Here is a 16,631-nt window from a genome sequence, read left to right on the forward strand (position 1 = left end):
AAAAGTTTAAAATTCATTTAATAATGATTCTATTGTTGGATATAAGACGAAAACAACTAACTTGGCAATCTACATACACACTTAGATAATTAGATAATATTTGAAATACCCAAAAGTATTTACACTGTAGTCTTGCATCAAATTTATCGTCCACTTGTTTGTATATATTTTTTGTATTGAATTTCGCGTAAAGCTACTCGAGGGTTATCTACGCTAGCCGTCCCTAATTTAGAAGTGATAGAATAGAAGGAAGGCAGCTAATCAACACCACCCACCGCCACCTTTTGGGCTATTCTTTTACCATCAAAAAGTGGGATTTAACTTCACATTATAACGCTCCTATGCCTGAAAGGTCGAGCATGTTCGGTGACGTGATTGGGACCCGTGACCTGCAGGTTGGGTGTCGAATGCCTAATTAACCATGCCTTGTTTGCCCAATTATCGTCCATCACTATTATCGTTAATACATATTACACAATGACAGACATGGACTTCACAAGAGTTAACATTTCTAGCTTAAGTAGTCTCAGCTTAAATCACATTTTACTGTCTTTGTTGCTCATACATATGTAGAGTTATATATACAGCGAGATTTTCGAGAAAGGATTCTTTACAGCTTATGTTAGAGACACAAAAAGCGCTCCTCTGGGCGTTTAGTGCTCTAGGATAATCACCACCATCATCCAAAACATGAAAACTATGATTACGGAAGATAGACCTCTAATTCAACAAGCCATTGTGTCCGTCATGAGACCAAATATATATTTTGGAACTATTAAAAAAAGATAACGAAACGGGGATTTGACGTTGACGAAGACTCGCAGAGCAAAAGTATATAACATTCCAGCCACACCTAAAAGGTTAATGCCTGTTTACATGAGAAAGATGGCTAAAATATTGGAATCACAACAATCCTCTTCAACACACGTTTCTCAAGTACCTAAATGTAACTCCAGTGAGCTAATATACCTTCGGTCTACTTAACTGTGAGCATAAGAATCATAGACCTAAAATATTAATTAATCAGTTCATGTAACAAACTTGTCAAGTGCCCAGATGTAGTTCCATTGGACATAAGTGCCTTAGGTGTACTTAACTGTGAGCATAAGAATCATAGATCTAAAATATTAATTAATCAGTTTATGTAACAAACTTGTCAAGTGCCCAGATGTAGTTCCATTGGACATAAGTGCCTTCGGTCTACTTAACTGTGTGCATAAAGTCATAGACCTAAGACACGAATTAACCAGTTTATGGAGCAAACCTGTCAAGTTCCCAGATGTAGTTCCATTAGACATAAGTGCCTTCGGTCTACTTAACTGTGTGCATAAAAGTCATAGACCTAAGACACGAATTAACCAGTTTATCGAGCAAACCATAAATTGGTTAATTCGTGTCTTAGGTCTATGACTTTTATGCACAGTTAGGTAGACCGAAGGCATTTATGTCCAATGGAACTACATTTGGGAACTTGACAGGTTTGCTCCTTAAACTGGTTAATTAATATTTGAGGTCTATGATTCTTATGCTCACAGTTAAGTACACTGAAAGCACTTATGTCCAATGGAACTACATTTAGGCACTTGACAGGTTTGCTCCATAAACTGGTTAATTCGTGTCTTAGGTCTATGACTTTTATGCACACAGTTAAGTAAACCGAAGGCACTTATGTCTAATGGAACTACATTTGGGCACTTGACATTTGGGCACTTGACAGGTTTGCTCCTGTAGTTCCATTGGACATAAGTGCCTTCGGTCTACTTAACTGTGTGAATAAAAGTCATAGACCTAAGACACGTATTAACCAGTTTATGGAACATTGTGTAATAAGAATTTGACAGCATTAATATAATTGTTCCCTGAAAAGCTCTGATTTCATGGAAACATTGCCCAATGGTCATTATTAAAGACGAAGAGGAAACAGGTAAAGCATGATCTTTTGGGAATACACAGTCTTCGATACTAGCATGTTGAACTTAATTATCATATAAATTACTCTCACAGGAAACTCTTTGAGACTCGTGGCCCGGCATGACCAGGTGGTTAGGGCACTTGACTCGAAATCTGAGGGTCGCGGGTTCGAATCCCCGTCCCACCAAACATGCTTGCCCGTTCAATCGTGAGGCGTTATAATGTTTCGGTCAATCACACTATTTGGTGGTAAAAGAGTAGCCCAAGAGTTGACCATGGGTGGTGATTACTAGCTGCCTTCCCTCTAGTCTTACACTGCTAAATTAGGGATGGCTAGCGCAGATAGCCCTCGTGTAGCTTTGCGCGAAATTCAAAACAAACCAACAAACCTTTGAGACTCATTTTCCGACGGGTGGACTAACGCTTCCCTAGGGTCGAGGATTCTGTGACGGAACGTGAAGCAAGCTAGAAATAGTCGTTATTTCTTGTATTGTAGTTACAATCCATTCTTCCTCTAAAGTCGGTTTTATTAACAGTATCGGATAAAGTGGGTAATGCATGTATATCTATATACTATTATTATTTTACACTGAATTGTATGTCAGCTTAGGACTAACTTAACTCTTCAAAACTCGTGAGATATTGTTGTGAAAATTTCGATAACAGAATGGAATCAGTACTTTTTTGGGTTTATGAAAATACACACTCCTAGTTAGATTGGTATGTTAAACTAGCTAAATTATTTATTAAGTTAATATCCAGTTCTGATCTAGGTAGGTAACTTGATTTGATCAGATGTTATTGATAATGTTCCTGTTAGCTAGGCACCTACTCTGATGATCTTTGAAAGTTGGAGGGGTGTTCTTCTTTTCTTATCCATTTCATTCCAGGCTAATTGCGATATAATTACACCTTTACATTCAAGGTCCTCTCAGGCATCAGTGTGTTTGATCACGTGATCAGTCTGCTTTTCATAGGCAAGTAAATGAGGTGTGTCTATAAATGTCCGAGAGGGTTCTGATAAAGAGGTCAGTTGGAGTACTAAAGCCACTTGTACTCGCATAAGAATAAAGCTATATACAGGAAAACAACTAACAAAACATATGACATATTGTCCGTAATTAACTCTACTCTTAACTTTATTGAGTCTTAATAAGCTTAACAAAAGAAGATAGTAAGATCAATATGCTGTGATCTCTTGAAACCTGTAAAAACAAAATAATTTGATATTTTGTTAGTTTTCATTTTTACCAATAGGTGTCGATGATAGCAGAATGATGAGCGTAGATTGTAAGGTTTGCTATTAACCCTTGCTAAAGAAGGGTGTAACTAGTTGTGTTTTGTAATGTAAGTAATTACTTGTATTTTTATACGTTACTGAATTGTTAGGGCCTATGTTTTGGACACCAAATATAAATAATAATAATAACATAGATTATAAAGTTCACATTATCCTAGAAAACGTTTACTTGTGGGTAGGGTACCTACTGTAATAGTTAAAATCCGGAAACATGTAGGTGTGAGCCAAGATCACCCAACACATGGTGAAGAACCGAAATCCATGAAGAACTCCAAGGTTACCTGATCCAACTTTTGTGTTCAGCAACTGCTTCCCATTGGTGTATAGAGAAAATGACTTGAAAATGTCTAAAACACTTTCTGGAACAAATAATAAGTAACATATATATCAGTAAGACAAGTAGCATGATACAATCTATAAAGTTAGACATTAAAATGTAACCCTAATAACAGAAAGGTAAAATATAACCCTATTAGGGAAGTTTTCGTAAGATACAACGCTAGTGTAGAAAGGTAAGGTTAGCTATAATCCTAGTGTAGAAAGGTAAGATATAACCCAAGTGTAGAAAGGTAAGGTAATATATAATCCAAGTGTAGAAAGGTAAGATATAACCCTACTGTAGAAAGGCAAAATAGAGCCCTATTAGGGAAAGGTAAGATATAACCCTAGTGTAGAAAGGTAAGATATAACCCAAGTGTAGAAAGGTAAGGTAATATATAACCCAAGTGTAGAAAGGTAAGATATAACCCTACTGTAGAAAGGCAAAATACAGCCCTAGTGTAAAAAGGTAAGATATAATCCTAGTGTAGAAAGGTAAGATATAACCCAAGTGTAGAAAGGTAAGGTAATATATAATCCAAGTGTAGAAAGGCAAAATAGAGCCCTATTAGGGAAAGGTAAGATATAACCCTAGTGTAGAAAGGTAAGATATAACCCTAGTGTAGAAAGGTAAGATATAACCCTAGTGGAGAAAGGTAAAATTTAACCCTAGTGTAGAAAGGTAAGATCTAACCCTAGTGTAGAAAGGTAAGGTATAACCCTAGTGTATTATAATATTTTGTATATTACTTAAACGATATATAATATCTATTAAAAAGTCCCCAATCCATAGTTTAATAAATAATAATGGGATGATCTCTTCAACACCTTGAAAGTTAAAGATAAGAACAATTTAAAAAATATTTTATTTAATTATATATATATATATATTTAACGCAATCAATATTTCAATTGCACCAACAAAACGATTTCTAATTCTCACACCAAAATGAGATAAATTAATGTGTGTGTGTGTTTTTTCTCGTTACCTATTGGTTAAACTGATTATCTTAAAATCTATATTTGGGATAAATTAATGTATGTGCGTGTGTGTGTGTGTTTTTCTCGTTACTTATTGATTAAACTGATTATCTCAAAATCTATATTTGGGATAAATTAATGTGTGTGTGTTTTTCTCCTTGCTTATTGGTTAAACTGATTATCTCAAAATCTATATTTGGGATAAATTAATGTGTGTGTGTGTGTGTTTTTCTCGTTGCTTATTGGTTAAACTGATTATCTCAAAATCTATATTTGGGATAAATTAATGTGTGTGTGTTTTTCTCCTTGCTTATTGGTTAAACTGATTATCTCAAAATCTATATTTGGGATAAATTAATGTGTGTGTGTTTTTTTTTTCTCGTTGCTTATTGGTTAAACTGATTATCTCAAAATCAATATTACATTTTTTATTTATTAGCATAAATTAATACCACTGAGATATATAGGGTGAAAGTAGCGTTAAGCCTATACTTTGTTTTAAAACATAACATTTGAAAATACTTGGTATCGTAATGCTAACAAAGCTCTACCTAGGAAATCTTGTGTTTAAAAATCTATAGTTGACATTAAAATCACGTAAACTGTTTTTGTTTTGATTTTCCTATTAATTTGACCATTTCGATTTCAAAATTACAAGCGCGTACAAATATCATTTCAGATCTAACTTTTATCTCCCACAAGTTACTGCTCCAGAGGCCTTTCGTATAATACCAGAATTCATCAGTTGAACTGGGCGATGAGAAACACGATATTCTCCGAAACGCTGTTTACATATGCAATATAACACTCTGAAGGTTACGATTTAAACGTCGGAAGTTGACGGAGAATCCAACTGGCCTAAAACTTATCAGAATATTTCTCATGCCCCTTTTAATTTATCATTTTGGATTCAAAATCAGAGGCGCACAGGAAACACAGATTGTTAGGTTTTGTAATCCTGGATTTGAAGAAGTCGATTAGTAAAATGGACGAAAATAGGCTTAATGGTAAAAAGTGAAGCGCGATACTCAATATGTATTTTTCTTACAGTGAAAAATGTGGGGTCCCCCAGACGTCTGTTTTACAGGGGAAATGCGCAGTACTTCAGAAGTCTCTTAGGGAAAACGCGGAGTCTCCTATACGTCTGTTTTACAGGGGAAAATGTTGAATCTCTCAGAATTCTGTTTTACAGGAAAAATGTGGAGTTCCTCAGAAGTCTGCTTTCGGACCTTTGTTGTTTATTGTGTAGGTTAATTACTTATATGACTTATTGGCTAACAGTATTTCGAAACTTACTGCTGATACTAAAATGCTGGGAGGAGTTAATTCTGCCGAAAATGCTTCTTTTATCCAAAAGGATCTTCAAGATGACAGTCTTAGTGAATGGGCCAATGTAAAACTACGTACTTGGTGTATGAAAGTTTGAAAAATATTTACTTCTTGTTTGAGATTCGCATTAATGTTCTAAGAACATATTAGAAGTTTATCTGTGGTGAATATACAAACAAGAATTTATCTATTTATATGAACTTTGAACTCAAGAATAAGAAAACTTGTGTAACATTTGGGAGGTTCAGTTTTAAGTACTGTTTGTAGTTTTAATTCCCTTATTACAGGGAGCACATCAACATTTTGGAAAGATGGGGCACTAGATAGATTCAAGGTTTCAACAATTTAAACTATGATGAAAGGCTTAAAGTTTCGAACCTGTTTTTCTTATTGTATTATAATTGGTGGGGTTTTGATTCCAAGTTCTTAAGGATTTAATGATCTTCCCATGGAGTTACTTGCTCCCCCCCCCCAAAAAAAATGGACTTATAGATCTAAAAAATTTCATGAAATACTTTGCCTATTGCTATGATATTAGTCTGAATTATTTCAAAATTATATTGGATATGCTTATTGATATAACAAGGTATATTTAAATCTGTTTAAAAAATCAAATTGAAGTAAAAGTTATTTAATAATAAATATTTATGTTTATATTTGTTTCGGATGACGGACGACATCGATGTTACTATTTTAGACACAAATATGAAGTAGGAATATAATGAATCATTTTTTCATCCCTTAAGAACGTGTTTCCCGCACAGTAATTCGACTTGAAAAAAAACACATCGACCAACTCCATTAAATCTACTAATTCTAAACTTAGTTATTGAGAGACACTTTGTAGTAATATGTTATCTGTTCTGATATTTCGTGATCCATTGCATATGTTATAATTTAAGCATTTATTATGCTATGTTACGTGTGTCTTTGACTAGTTTCCAATACTTCATGAAACGCTATATGTATTATAACATTAGCATTACTTATGTTGTGTTACGTGACTCATTACATATATTATAACATTAGCATTACTTATGTTGTGTTACGTGACTTACTACACATATTATATATAACATTAGCATTATTTATGTTGTGTTACGTGACTCATTACATATATTATAACATTAGCGTTACTTATGTTGTGTTACGTGACTCATTACATATATTATAACATTAGCATTACTTATGTTATGTTACGTGACTTACTACACATATTATATATAACATTAGCATTATTTATGTTGTGATACGTGTCTCACTACATATGTTATAATATCAGCATTACTTATGTTGTGCTATGTTATTTATTACATATGTTATAACATTATCATTACTCATGTTGTGCTATGCGACTCAATACATATGTTATAACATTATATTACTTATGTTGTGTTACGTAACTAACTACATATGTTATAACATTAGCATTATTTATGTTGTGTTATGTGACTCACTACATATGCTGTAATGTAAGCATTATATATACTGTGTTATGTGACTCACTACATATGCTGTAATGTAAGCATTATCTATACTGTGTTATGTGACTCACTACATATGCTGTAATGTAAGCATTATCTATACTGTGTTATGTGACTCACTACATATGCTGTAATGTAAGCTGTTACTCTCAGGGGTTCTTTAACCCACTACTTTTTACTCTAACAAAGACCTATACCACATTCAATACTCTTCCTTTTGCCTTCAATCCCTTACCTATCTTTGTTTTTGTATTAGAGGCATTACAAGAATTTTCATTACTGAAGCTAAACACTGTGTGTGTCTTCGTTAACGAAACGTTCTCTGATCTCAATGTACAATGTCGATTTTGGATCAGTGAATATACTCAGTATATATATATACAGACTTAAAATTTAATGATTTTTTTCAAACAAATTTTGCAAGAACACTAACCCTTCCACGGCTTAGAAGTTTTTGATTCATCTGTATTTTCTTTCGGTTGATATTGTTTCCATAAGTCAAGAGTGGTTCCTATGATCACCAATAATATAAGTGTTCCATGTAAGGATCTGTACATAGAAAAATACAGGACGATAAGTTAATCTTTTAAACCATTAAGAGATGACTGAAATTATTATTATTTTAAGAATTACGAATTATTTCGCTAACTGCTTCAAGCTACAAAATAAATTCATGAGCAAACAATGTTTAATGATTGTGTATTTGAGCTAGAAAAAAAGTCAATAATAATTTTCTTTCTTCCACGATAAGAAACAAACGACAGCAAAACACAAAGTCAAATTACTGTCATAGAATGAATGTGAAGTATTCAGAAACAAAAGCGAAAAAATTATAATAATAAAACAGCCAATGCGCAATTTGCTAGTGGTAATTAACCTGAAAAGGTGTTAGATCATTTTTACTTAAAATCAGGTCACTATATTGACACTTTTCGAATTTTGGATTGAAATAATAATTTTGTTTCGACCTTTGTGATTAGACTTTCATCAGGACATAGTGAAGCCACCTGTAAAGATGTAAAGTTATCAATCTCCAAGCTCCATGGAAATGATGGTTATATAACACTGAAGCAGAATAGATACACAGGTGCCATCTACATAGATGTAAAGTTATCCATCTCCAAGCTCCATGGAAATGATGGTTATTTAACACTGAACTGCAAGATAGATATACAGTGCCATCTACATAGATGTAAGGTTATCCATCTCTAACATCCATGGAAACGATGGTTGTATAACACTGGACGCCAAGATATCTACAAATAATCGCAGTGTAATATTGTTTTTCTATTAGTGAGAAAAAGTGGTTTTAAAGATTCAACGAATATAACTTACAAGACTCCGATCTGTTCTGCATTCAGCTTAGTTTTGGTTTTCACCTCACAATGAGGCACTGTCACTTGTACCACATCTTGAAAAGCTACAAAATGGAGGAAAGATAAAGAACATCACCAAATTGTAAATTTATGTTCATTTGATCGATTTTAAAAGTTGCACTTTTTTCTTGACATAAAATACGTCTCTTACAATAAATTCACTAGAGCTTTCATTTTCGTTTTTTATCTGAAATATTGTCACATGCACTACAGGGCGGCTTTTATATAGTTCATTTTGCTGCAGTATTTTAAAAGGAGCGTGTTATTTCATAAATTCAAGTTTACAGTTTTCGCCTTAACATTTCTTGTTTATTTGATATCTCAGCAAACCAAACCTGAATCTAAGTGTAATTTTAATGTCATCATGCTCAAACTCTTAATTAAGTTATAAAACCGATCAGTATGACTTGTTGCCTTAATTTTAGAGATTAAGTAAAATACAGGTCCAATAACAAAAAAGAAGGAAAGAAATACAATTTCAACTTACATTCAGTGAGCCCCCCCCCAGTGGCACAGCGGTATGTCTGCGGACGTACAACACTAGAATCCGAGTTTCGATACCCGTCGTGGGCAGAGCATAGATAGCCCATTGTGTAACTTTGTGCTTAATTACAAACAAACATTCAGTGAAACACATTCGGATGTTATGACGGTGCTACTAAAAAGAATATTTCATGAGAAAAAAAATTGTTTGCTTAAAAACAAAATAGAATAATAAAGACACTGAAGGCCTACTCCACCTGTCTCCCCAAAAATGTAAATACTGATTAAAAGTCGGCGTCTTCTATTTGATGAAAAAAAAACAGCATATTTTGTACAATAGTATATGAAAGAAATCTGCAGTTGTGTGGTCTTCAACTAGAAAATTGATCAATTAAGACAAGTTTATCGCTCCTAAAAAATATGATGAATAGAATTTTCATAGAACATTATCACCCCTTAAATTTGGGCTATTGAACAACAGTTAGGGCTCATGCTGTGTTCTTACTCAGGTCAGGAAAACACTCCTCGCAAACTGAATTTACTGTCTACTGAGGTTACCAATGGAAAACAATGTTCACCAACTGAATTCACTGCCATTTAAGTTTTATGAATTTGCCTCCTAGCCTGCAATCGACTTTTGGTAAGAATTATACACTTTTGATACCATGTAAAGGTTTTTGAATCTTCCCCTAGTCGGTGGTCAGTTTTCGGTAAGAAGATACACTTTTGATACCATGTAAAGGTTTCTGAATCTTCCCCTAGTCGGTGGTCAGTTTTTGGTAAGAAGATACACTTTTGATACCATGTAAAGGTTTTTGAATCTTCCCCTAGTCGGTGGTCAGTTTTTGGTAAGAAGATACACTTTGGATACCATGTAAAGGTTTTGAATCTTCCCCTAGTCGGTGGTCAGTTTTGGTAAGAAGATACACTTTGGATACCATATAAAAGTTTTTGATTCTTCCCCTAGTGGTGGTCAGTTTTTGGTAAGAAGATACACTTTTGATACCATGTAAAGGTTTTTGAATCTTCCCCTAGTCGGTGGTCAGTTTCGGCGCCATAAAAACACGACAAGAACTGCAAGAAATGTATTAAGTCCGATTATACAAAGAACAGAAACTTGATTGACTTTTAACAGGATGTGTGACTAAAGGTGTTGGTGTATAGGTTATTTAGCTGAAAAGGTGGTAAGATCATTTTTTATCCGTTACAGCGATTGGTCACATGCCATTATTCGTGTTCTTGGATTGGTCGCATGCCAAATTGCAAACCTGAAAGTCTTCTGACCAACATAGAGAATTAATTGACAACATGAATGTTCTTTGAGAGATGTTTCTACAACAGACAGTTGCCGTCCATTCAACTACATTTCAACATGAATGTTGCATATTTGTCAATTACGATCATGTACATTCATGTTAGCAACTTTGAGGTAAATAAGTATATTTAAAACTACATAAAGACGAGCAGTAAAAAAAAATCTAAAACACACACACACACACACACACACAATATTTGCTCTAATTAGTCATGCTGGCTAAGACAAGGTGTCAGTTTACATTCTCGTTTATTTGAATACGGAAATAATACGGAAAACTAATTTAATTAAGAATTACATGATCAAGAATTAATTCATTTCTGGAGTTTAATTCAACTGAGAAAAAATTTAATTAAATCAGATGTAGTTGCATTTTCTTAATCTGAAGGATTGTTTGTTTGTTTGTAGTTAAGGTTAAAGCTACACAAATGGCTATCTGTGCTCTGCCCACCACGGGTATCGAAACCAGGTTTCTAGCATTGTAAGTCTGCAGACATTCCGCTGTGCCACGGGGGAGGGGGGGCTAATCTGGAGGAAGTTTTAAATCTGCAACATGGCAGATAAACATGACACATTTAAGAATAGTTTAATAACTTGTAATTTCGATTTATATATAAAAAATTTTGACCATTTATAAAATCATCACCTACTAATCCATTTAGATATATTAATCCAGTTTAGAAAGTAGGTCTAGTTTGTAGCCACTTAAATGTATTCATTTACATATATTAGAAATAGAGCAAGCATGTCATTTTGAATTGTGAAACCTACCCTTGTTTAAAAAACACGAGAGTAAGTACATCTATGATCAGATAAAAAGGAAAATTAGGTAATATTAAACAGAGCTGTTTATGTTCATGTTTTCCAGGCTCTTAGGTGACCTAAATAACTTTCAAACACCTGGTGTTTATCTATTAGACCACAGTTATCATGTAAACCCAATAATTAGATTCACAATTACAGAATGTTACTTTGTAACCATCTTCAGAAGGAAATGTTCGTTCTCTTGAGTTTGTAGCTACACCTAGTGGTAGAAACTAAGAAGCAAGAAGAAAGCATGGCTTAGGGTGGTATATACTCCAAATGTCTTTCATATTTCATGCGTCTTAAAATTCTAATACTTTCCTTACTCGAAATAAAAACATTATTTTTGCTTACGCGCGCATGCGTAGATATACATATACTATATCCATACCTGCTTTTACTAATTTTTCAACATCTTCTGCTGAGCACGTTGACGGAACACACAAACCAAAGAAGTAGTTTAAGGAGGACAAGAATATTAGCGCCTCCTTTATCTCACCAAGCACCTAGGAATATAAAGTTATAATAAATTAAAAATCGACACCTGTTTTCTGAAAAAACAAACATTTTAATCAAATCAAACAGTTATTGTAAAGGTGTTGTATCTACAATTACTGACTTTTATCTGTAACATTTGACATCTTTATTTCTCCATGATCTTTTAATACATTTCATTTTAGACAATATAAACACACAAACACAAAGACTACATCTATTTTACTCGTCATGCCTCTTGAAGTTAAGACTATGTTTGATAGAGAGATTGGTTTATTTGAATTTTTAGTGATATTTGTTTTCAATTTAATCTTTTAATACATTTCATTTTAGACACTATAACACATAAACACAAAGACTACACCTATTTTACCCGTTAGATAGACAGATTGATTTATTTGAATTTTATTGTTATTTGTTTTCAATTTATACTTTCCGGTAGTATAACAACATGGAATCTTTTTTTTTTCTTTCCTTTTTCATTGTTTAAGTTGAGATTAACAACAATGAAAAATGCTTAGATATGAATTCATCACCTGACACCTATTATCGAGCATAAAGTAGGCTTAAGTTCAAATAAACCCACTTTATGCTACTTAATACGTGCAAAAATTTGGTGATGCATCTACTACAAATATTATCAACAAAGCTAACCGTATCTTGTAGTTTTGTGTCCAGAGGGGCTAAAGGTGAAGGAAAAGTTGGTTTCAATTTCAACGTGCAGTAGTTTCCACGAAAGTCCTCTTTCTTTGATCTTTTGTTGGACACAATGATATTGAGACACTCATCATAAGATCCAAAGTCGGTCGTTGTACCGTCCAAAATTCCAGGACCAAACTTCGCTGATGCATCCAACACTAAAGCAAATAAAAAAGTCATTTTAATAAAAATAGGAGAAAAAAAAGGTAACTAAAAAAATTAAGTACGTTTAATGGGGATGTACAACAATAGTGTGGTTAATATTGTTAGGGATAATTCAATTATTCTACGTTATCTAAAATTATTTTTAAAGATATATTTACAAATGGTATTACCCATTGTTCTTTTTTTATATAAAAAAACGTGATTTAAGATTGAAGAAATTGTTCAGAAAAGAAGTACAAATTGTAATTATATTCACGTTAAGGTCATGTAATGTTGGAAGCAGATTAACACAAAAATAACCGAAATATGTATTGTTCAAGCTTGCTATAACAATGTTAATTCGTGTAAAGTAGGGAACAGATTAACACAAAAATGACCGAAATATGTATTGTTCAAGCTTGCTATAACAATGTTAAGGTCATATAATGTTGGTTTAGCAGTGTAAAACTAGAGGGAAGGCAGCTAGTCATCACCACCGACCGCCAACGAATAGTGGGATTGACTGTCACGTTATAACGCCCCCACGGCTGAAAGGACGACCATGTTTGGTGGGACGGAGATTCGAACCCGCGACCTGCGGATTGCGAGTCGAGCACCCTAACCACCTGGCCATGCCGGGCCATATGTAACGTTGGAAGCAGATTAACATAAAAATAACCGAAATATGTATTGTTCAAGCTTGCTATAACAATACATATTTAGGTTACTTTTGTGTTAATCTGTTCCCTACTTTACACGAATTAACACAAAAGTAACCTAAATATGTATTGTTCAAGTCTGCTGTAACAATGTTAATTCATGTAAAGTAGGGAACAGATTAACACAAAAGTAACCTAAATATGTATCGTTCAAGTCTGCTGTAACAATGTTAATTCATGTAAAGTAGGGAACAGATTAACACAAAAGTAACCTAAATATGTATCGTTCATGACTGTGTAACAATATCTAGTTCATGTAATGTAGGGAACAGATTAACACAAAAGTAACCTAAATATGTATCGTTCATGACCGTGTAACAATATCTAGGTCATGTGATATAGGGAACAGATTAACACAAAAGTAACCTAAATATGTATCGTTCATGACTGTGTAACAATATCTAGTTCATGTAATGTAGGGAACAGATTAACACAAAAGTAACCTAAATATGTATCGTTCAAGTCTGCTGTAACAATGTTAATTCGTGTAAAGTAAGGAACAGATTAACACAAAAGTAACCTAAATATGTATCGTTCAAGTTTGCTGTAACAATGTTAATTCGTGTAAAGTAAGGAACAGATTAACACAAAAGTAACCTAAATATGTATCGTTCAAGTCTGCTGTAACAATGTTAATTCGTGTAAAGTAGGGAACAGATTAACACAAAAGTAACCTAAATATGTATCGTTCAAGTCTGCTGTAACAATGTTAATTCGTGTAAAGTAAGGAACAGGTTAACACAAAAGTAACCTAAATATGTATCGTTCATGACTGTGTAACAATATCTAGTTCATGTAATGTAGGGAACAGATTAACACAAAAGCTAAATATGTATCGTTCAAGTCTGCTATAACAATGTTAAGTTATTTAATTTCTGAGTGCATACTGGACTCTAGAAATAGACGACATTGTAACATCAAATTTTGTTTGATTGTTGTTACTTGGACTCTCAACGTTTGCTTTCCACCATCTTCAGGTTTGTGTTTAGAGAAATGCTTCTGAAGTTGTAGAGCGAAAGGTTGAGTGTCAAATTAAATAATAAAAAACAACGAAATTTGGTGTGTTAAGATCTTTTATTTATGAAATTAATGTTAAGCTATTATAATGAAAGATTTCAAACAACTGTTTTTTTATAAAATGTATTTTAAACTTTTTAAAGTTTATATTTATATATGGTTTTGTGTCCTTCACAAGAACACAACATTTTTCCTTCTTCCCTCCTCTCTGTCTCTCTTTTTTTTGTAACGAGACTATTATTATGAAATAAAACCTTGAACCTTACATGTGAGGTGTGTAAGGTAAAGTCTGTTTTTTTTCGTTTTTTTTTTTAGTTCAACGAAATTGCATGTTTTTTTAAAGTTATATTAAAAAAATCTAGCGTGATGCACAGAGGCTCTAATGTAGGGATCAAGCTCTTGCAAGGGGATCCGTACCATAAAAAAAACAAAAAACTAGTCAGGACATCTGCTCTTGGTACCTGAACACGTGTACTGAGTTTGTTCACGCTAGCTTGTGAATAGGAGTATGGATAGAGTTTCGAATCTGGCGTTCTCAGGATCCCAAAATGGACCAGGGATACAAAATCCGGTGCTAGATCCAACTTCAGCGACCCAGCACATCTACTTCTAAGATTCTCATCATGTCTGGGCGACATTTTGGAACTTTTTAGCCCCATTAATAAACTATTTGATATGGGGCTACTCTATACAGATAAAAGACATCCTCCGGACATCTCCGAGTCCTATTAGATCCCAAACTGTGAGAGAAATTCGCTGAGAAACAAATAGATTTACAAATAAATGCTTCCCACTGACCTAGCATACGTCTGTGGGCTTATATTTTGTGTTTGTCAGCGAGATTTCTCAAAAATGGCTAAATGGATTTGAACGAAAGTTGGTAGACATTTGGACTATGGCACATCTTAGAAGTGATTAATTTTTGGAGGGTCAAGGTCACGGCAAGGTCAGGAAAAATAAAAAAAATCCCTATCTGTTAACATGGGGACCGAATTTTTCACACTATTTTTGGTCTATAACTCAGTCAAAAAAAAATCAGATTTTGATGGATCTCGGTGGACTTATGTAGAATATTATTCCTCACTGTTCTGCTGTAAATGGTCTGTATCCATTGATAACGACAGACACACGGACACATTTTCGTATTTTGTTTTTCCGAATGGGTTCAACGCTGCGTGACAGAGGTATACGCTCAACTGAGTGCCCCTCTAGTTCTAGTTAAAACTCTACTCAGTGCCCCTCTAATGAGTGCTCCTCCAGCTTAGCTTTGTGTTTAATAACAAACAAACAAACGAACAAATAATACAGGATAGTGTCGAAATATCGGACAGTTACGTCACTAGTATATATATATATTCCCAGTTTGCCCCTGATGAAAAAAGGCCCATCTTTCGAAAGCGTTCAGATTATAAGGTTTTATTTTTTTATATATTCTGAATATTACCAAAAACACGAAATCCAAGGATAGCGTATAGTCATAGATTTACATATATACATATTGCAAAATTTCAATAAATTGTTAATATATATATGACGTGGTTTTGCGTGGTTGTTGTTAAGCGCCAAGCTAAATCCTGAGTTATGTGTGAACTGCCAACCACGGGTATCGAAACCCGAATTTTAGCGTCGTAAGCCAGGAGGCTTACCGATGAGCCACTGGGATGCTTTTGATATATATATTTCAGCACTTAGTTTACATTTCACTACTAGAAATAAACGATTTTATAACACCAAATTTGTTATGTTTTTCTGTAATTGGACACTCAAAGTTTCGCTTTACAACTTCTTCAGGAACGTTCCACTTAAAACACAAACCGTAACTTTAGTGAAACGCTCTTGAAGAAGCTGTAAAGCGAAACGTTGAGTGCGTGATTAAAGAAAAATTTAGTGTAATACGTTTCTTTATTACTAGTACAAAGGTGTCGTTTACACACTAATATGCATCACAGACATTAAGTAGTATTCAGTTTATGTTACTTGATACTTTTATCATAAGTATGATGTATTTATATTGCATTTTACATCTTATATATATTAATAGTCGTAGGTGGTGACTCACATTATAAATTAAACTCTAGAAATTAGGAAAATAAATATCAATTTGTACATAAATGATTGTTGTTTGTTGTTAAACGCAGAGCTACAAAATGGGCTACCTCTGCTTTGCCCATCACAGGTATCGAAACCCAGTTTTTAGCGTTATAAGCCTTAAGATTTACCTCTGATCCACTGGTGGTTTGTTTGTTTGTTTGTTTG

General features: G+C 33.7%; 1 protein-coding gene across 1 annotated transcript in view; it reads right to left on the minus strand.

Annotated features, from left to right (window-relative positions):
• Positions 1 to 3,399: 3,399 nt before the first annotated feature.
• LOC106470654 overlaps positions 3,400 to 16,631 on the minus strand; it is a gene marked incomplete at its 3' end in the record, with an annotated part of 15,562 nt that continues 2,330 nt past the window's right edge. Inside the window, exons 2-6 of the mRNA XM_013931219.1 lie at positions 12,451 to 12,653; positions 11,693 to 11,807; positions 8,659 to 8,743; positions 7,757 to 7,872; positions 3,400 to 3,570 (exon numbers count right to left, since the gene is read on the minus strand). Of these exons, the coding sequence (XP_013786673.1) occupies positions 3,400 to 3,570; positions 7,757 to 7,872; positions 8,659 to 8,743; positions 11,693 to 11,807; positions 12,451 to 12,653 (690 nt within the window). The remainder of the gene's footprint in view (positions 3,571 to 7,756; positions 7,873 to 8,658; positions 8,744 to 11,692; positions 11,808 to 12,450; positions 12,654 to 16,631) is intronic.

This window comes from Limulus polyphemus, unplaced genomic scaffold (assembly GCF_000517525.1).
Source record: "Limulus polyphemus unplaced genomic scaffold, Limulus_polyphemus-2.1.2 Scaffold4144, whole genome shotgun sequence".
In the NCBI taxonomy this organism is placed as follows: Eukaryota; Metazoa; Arthropoda; class Merostomata; order Xiphosura; family Limulidae; genus Limulus; species Limulus polyphemus.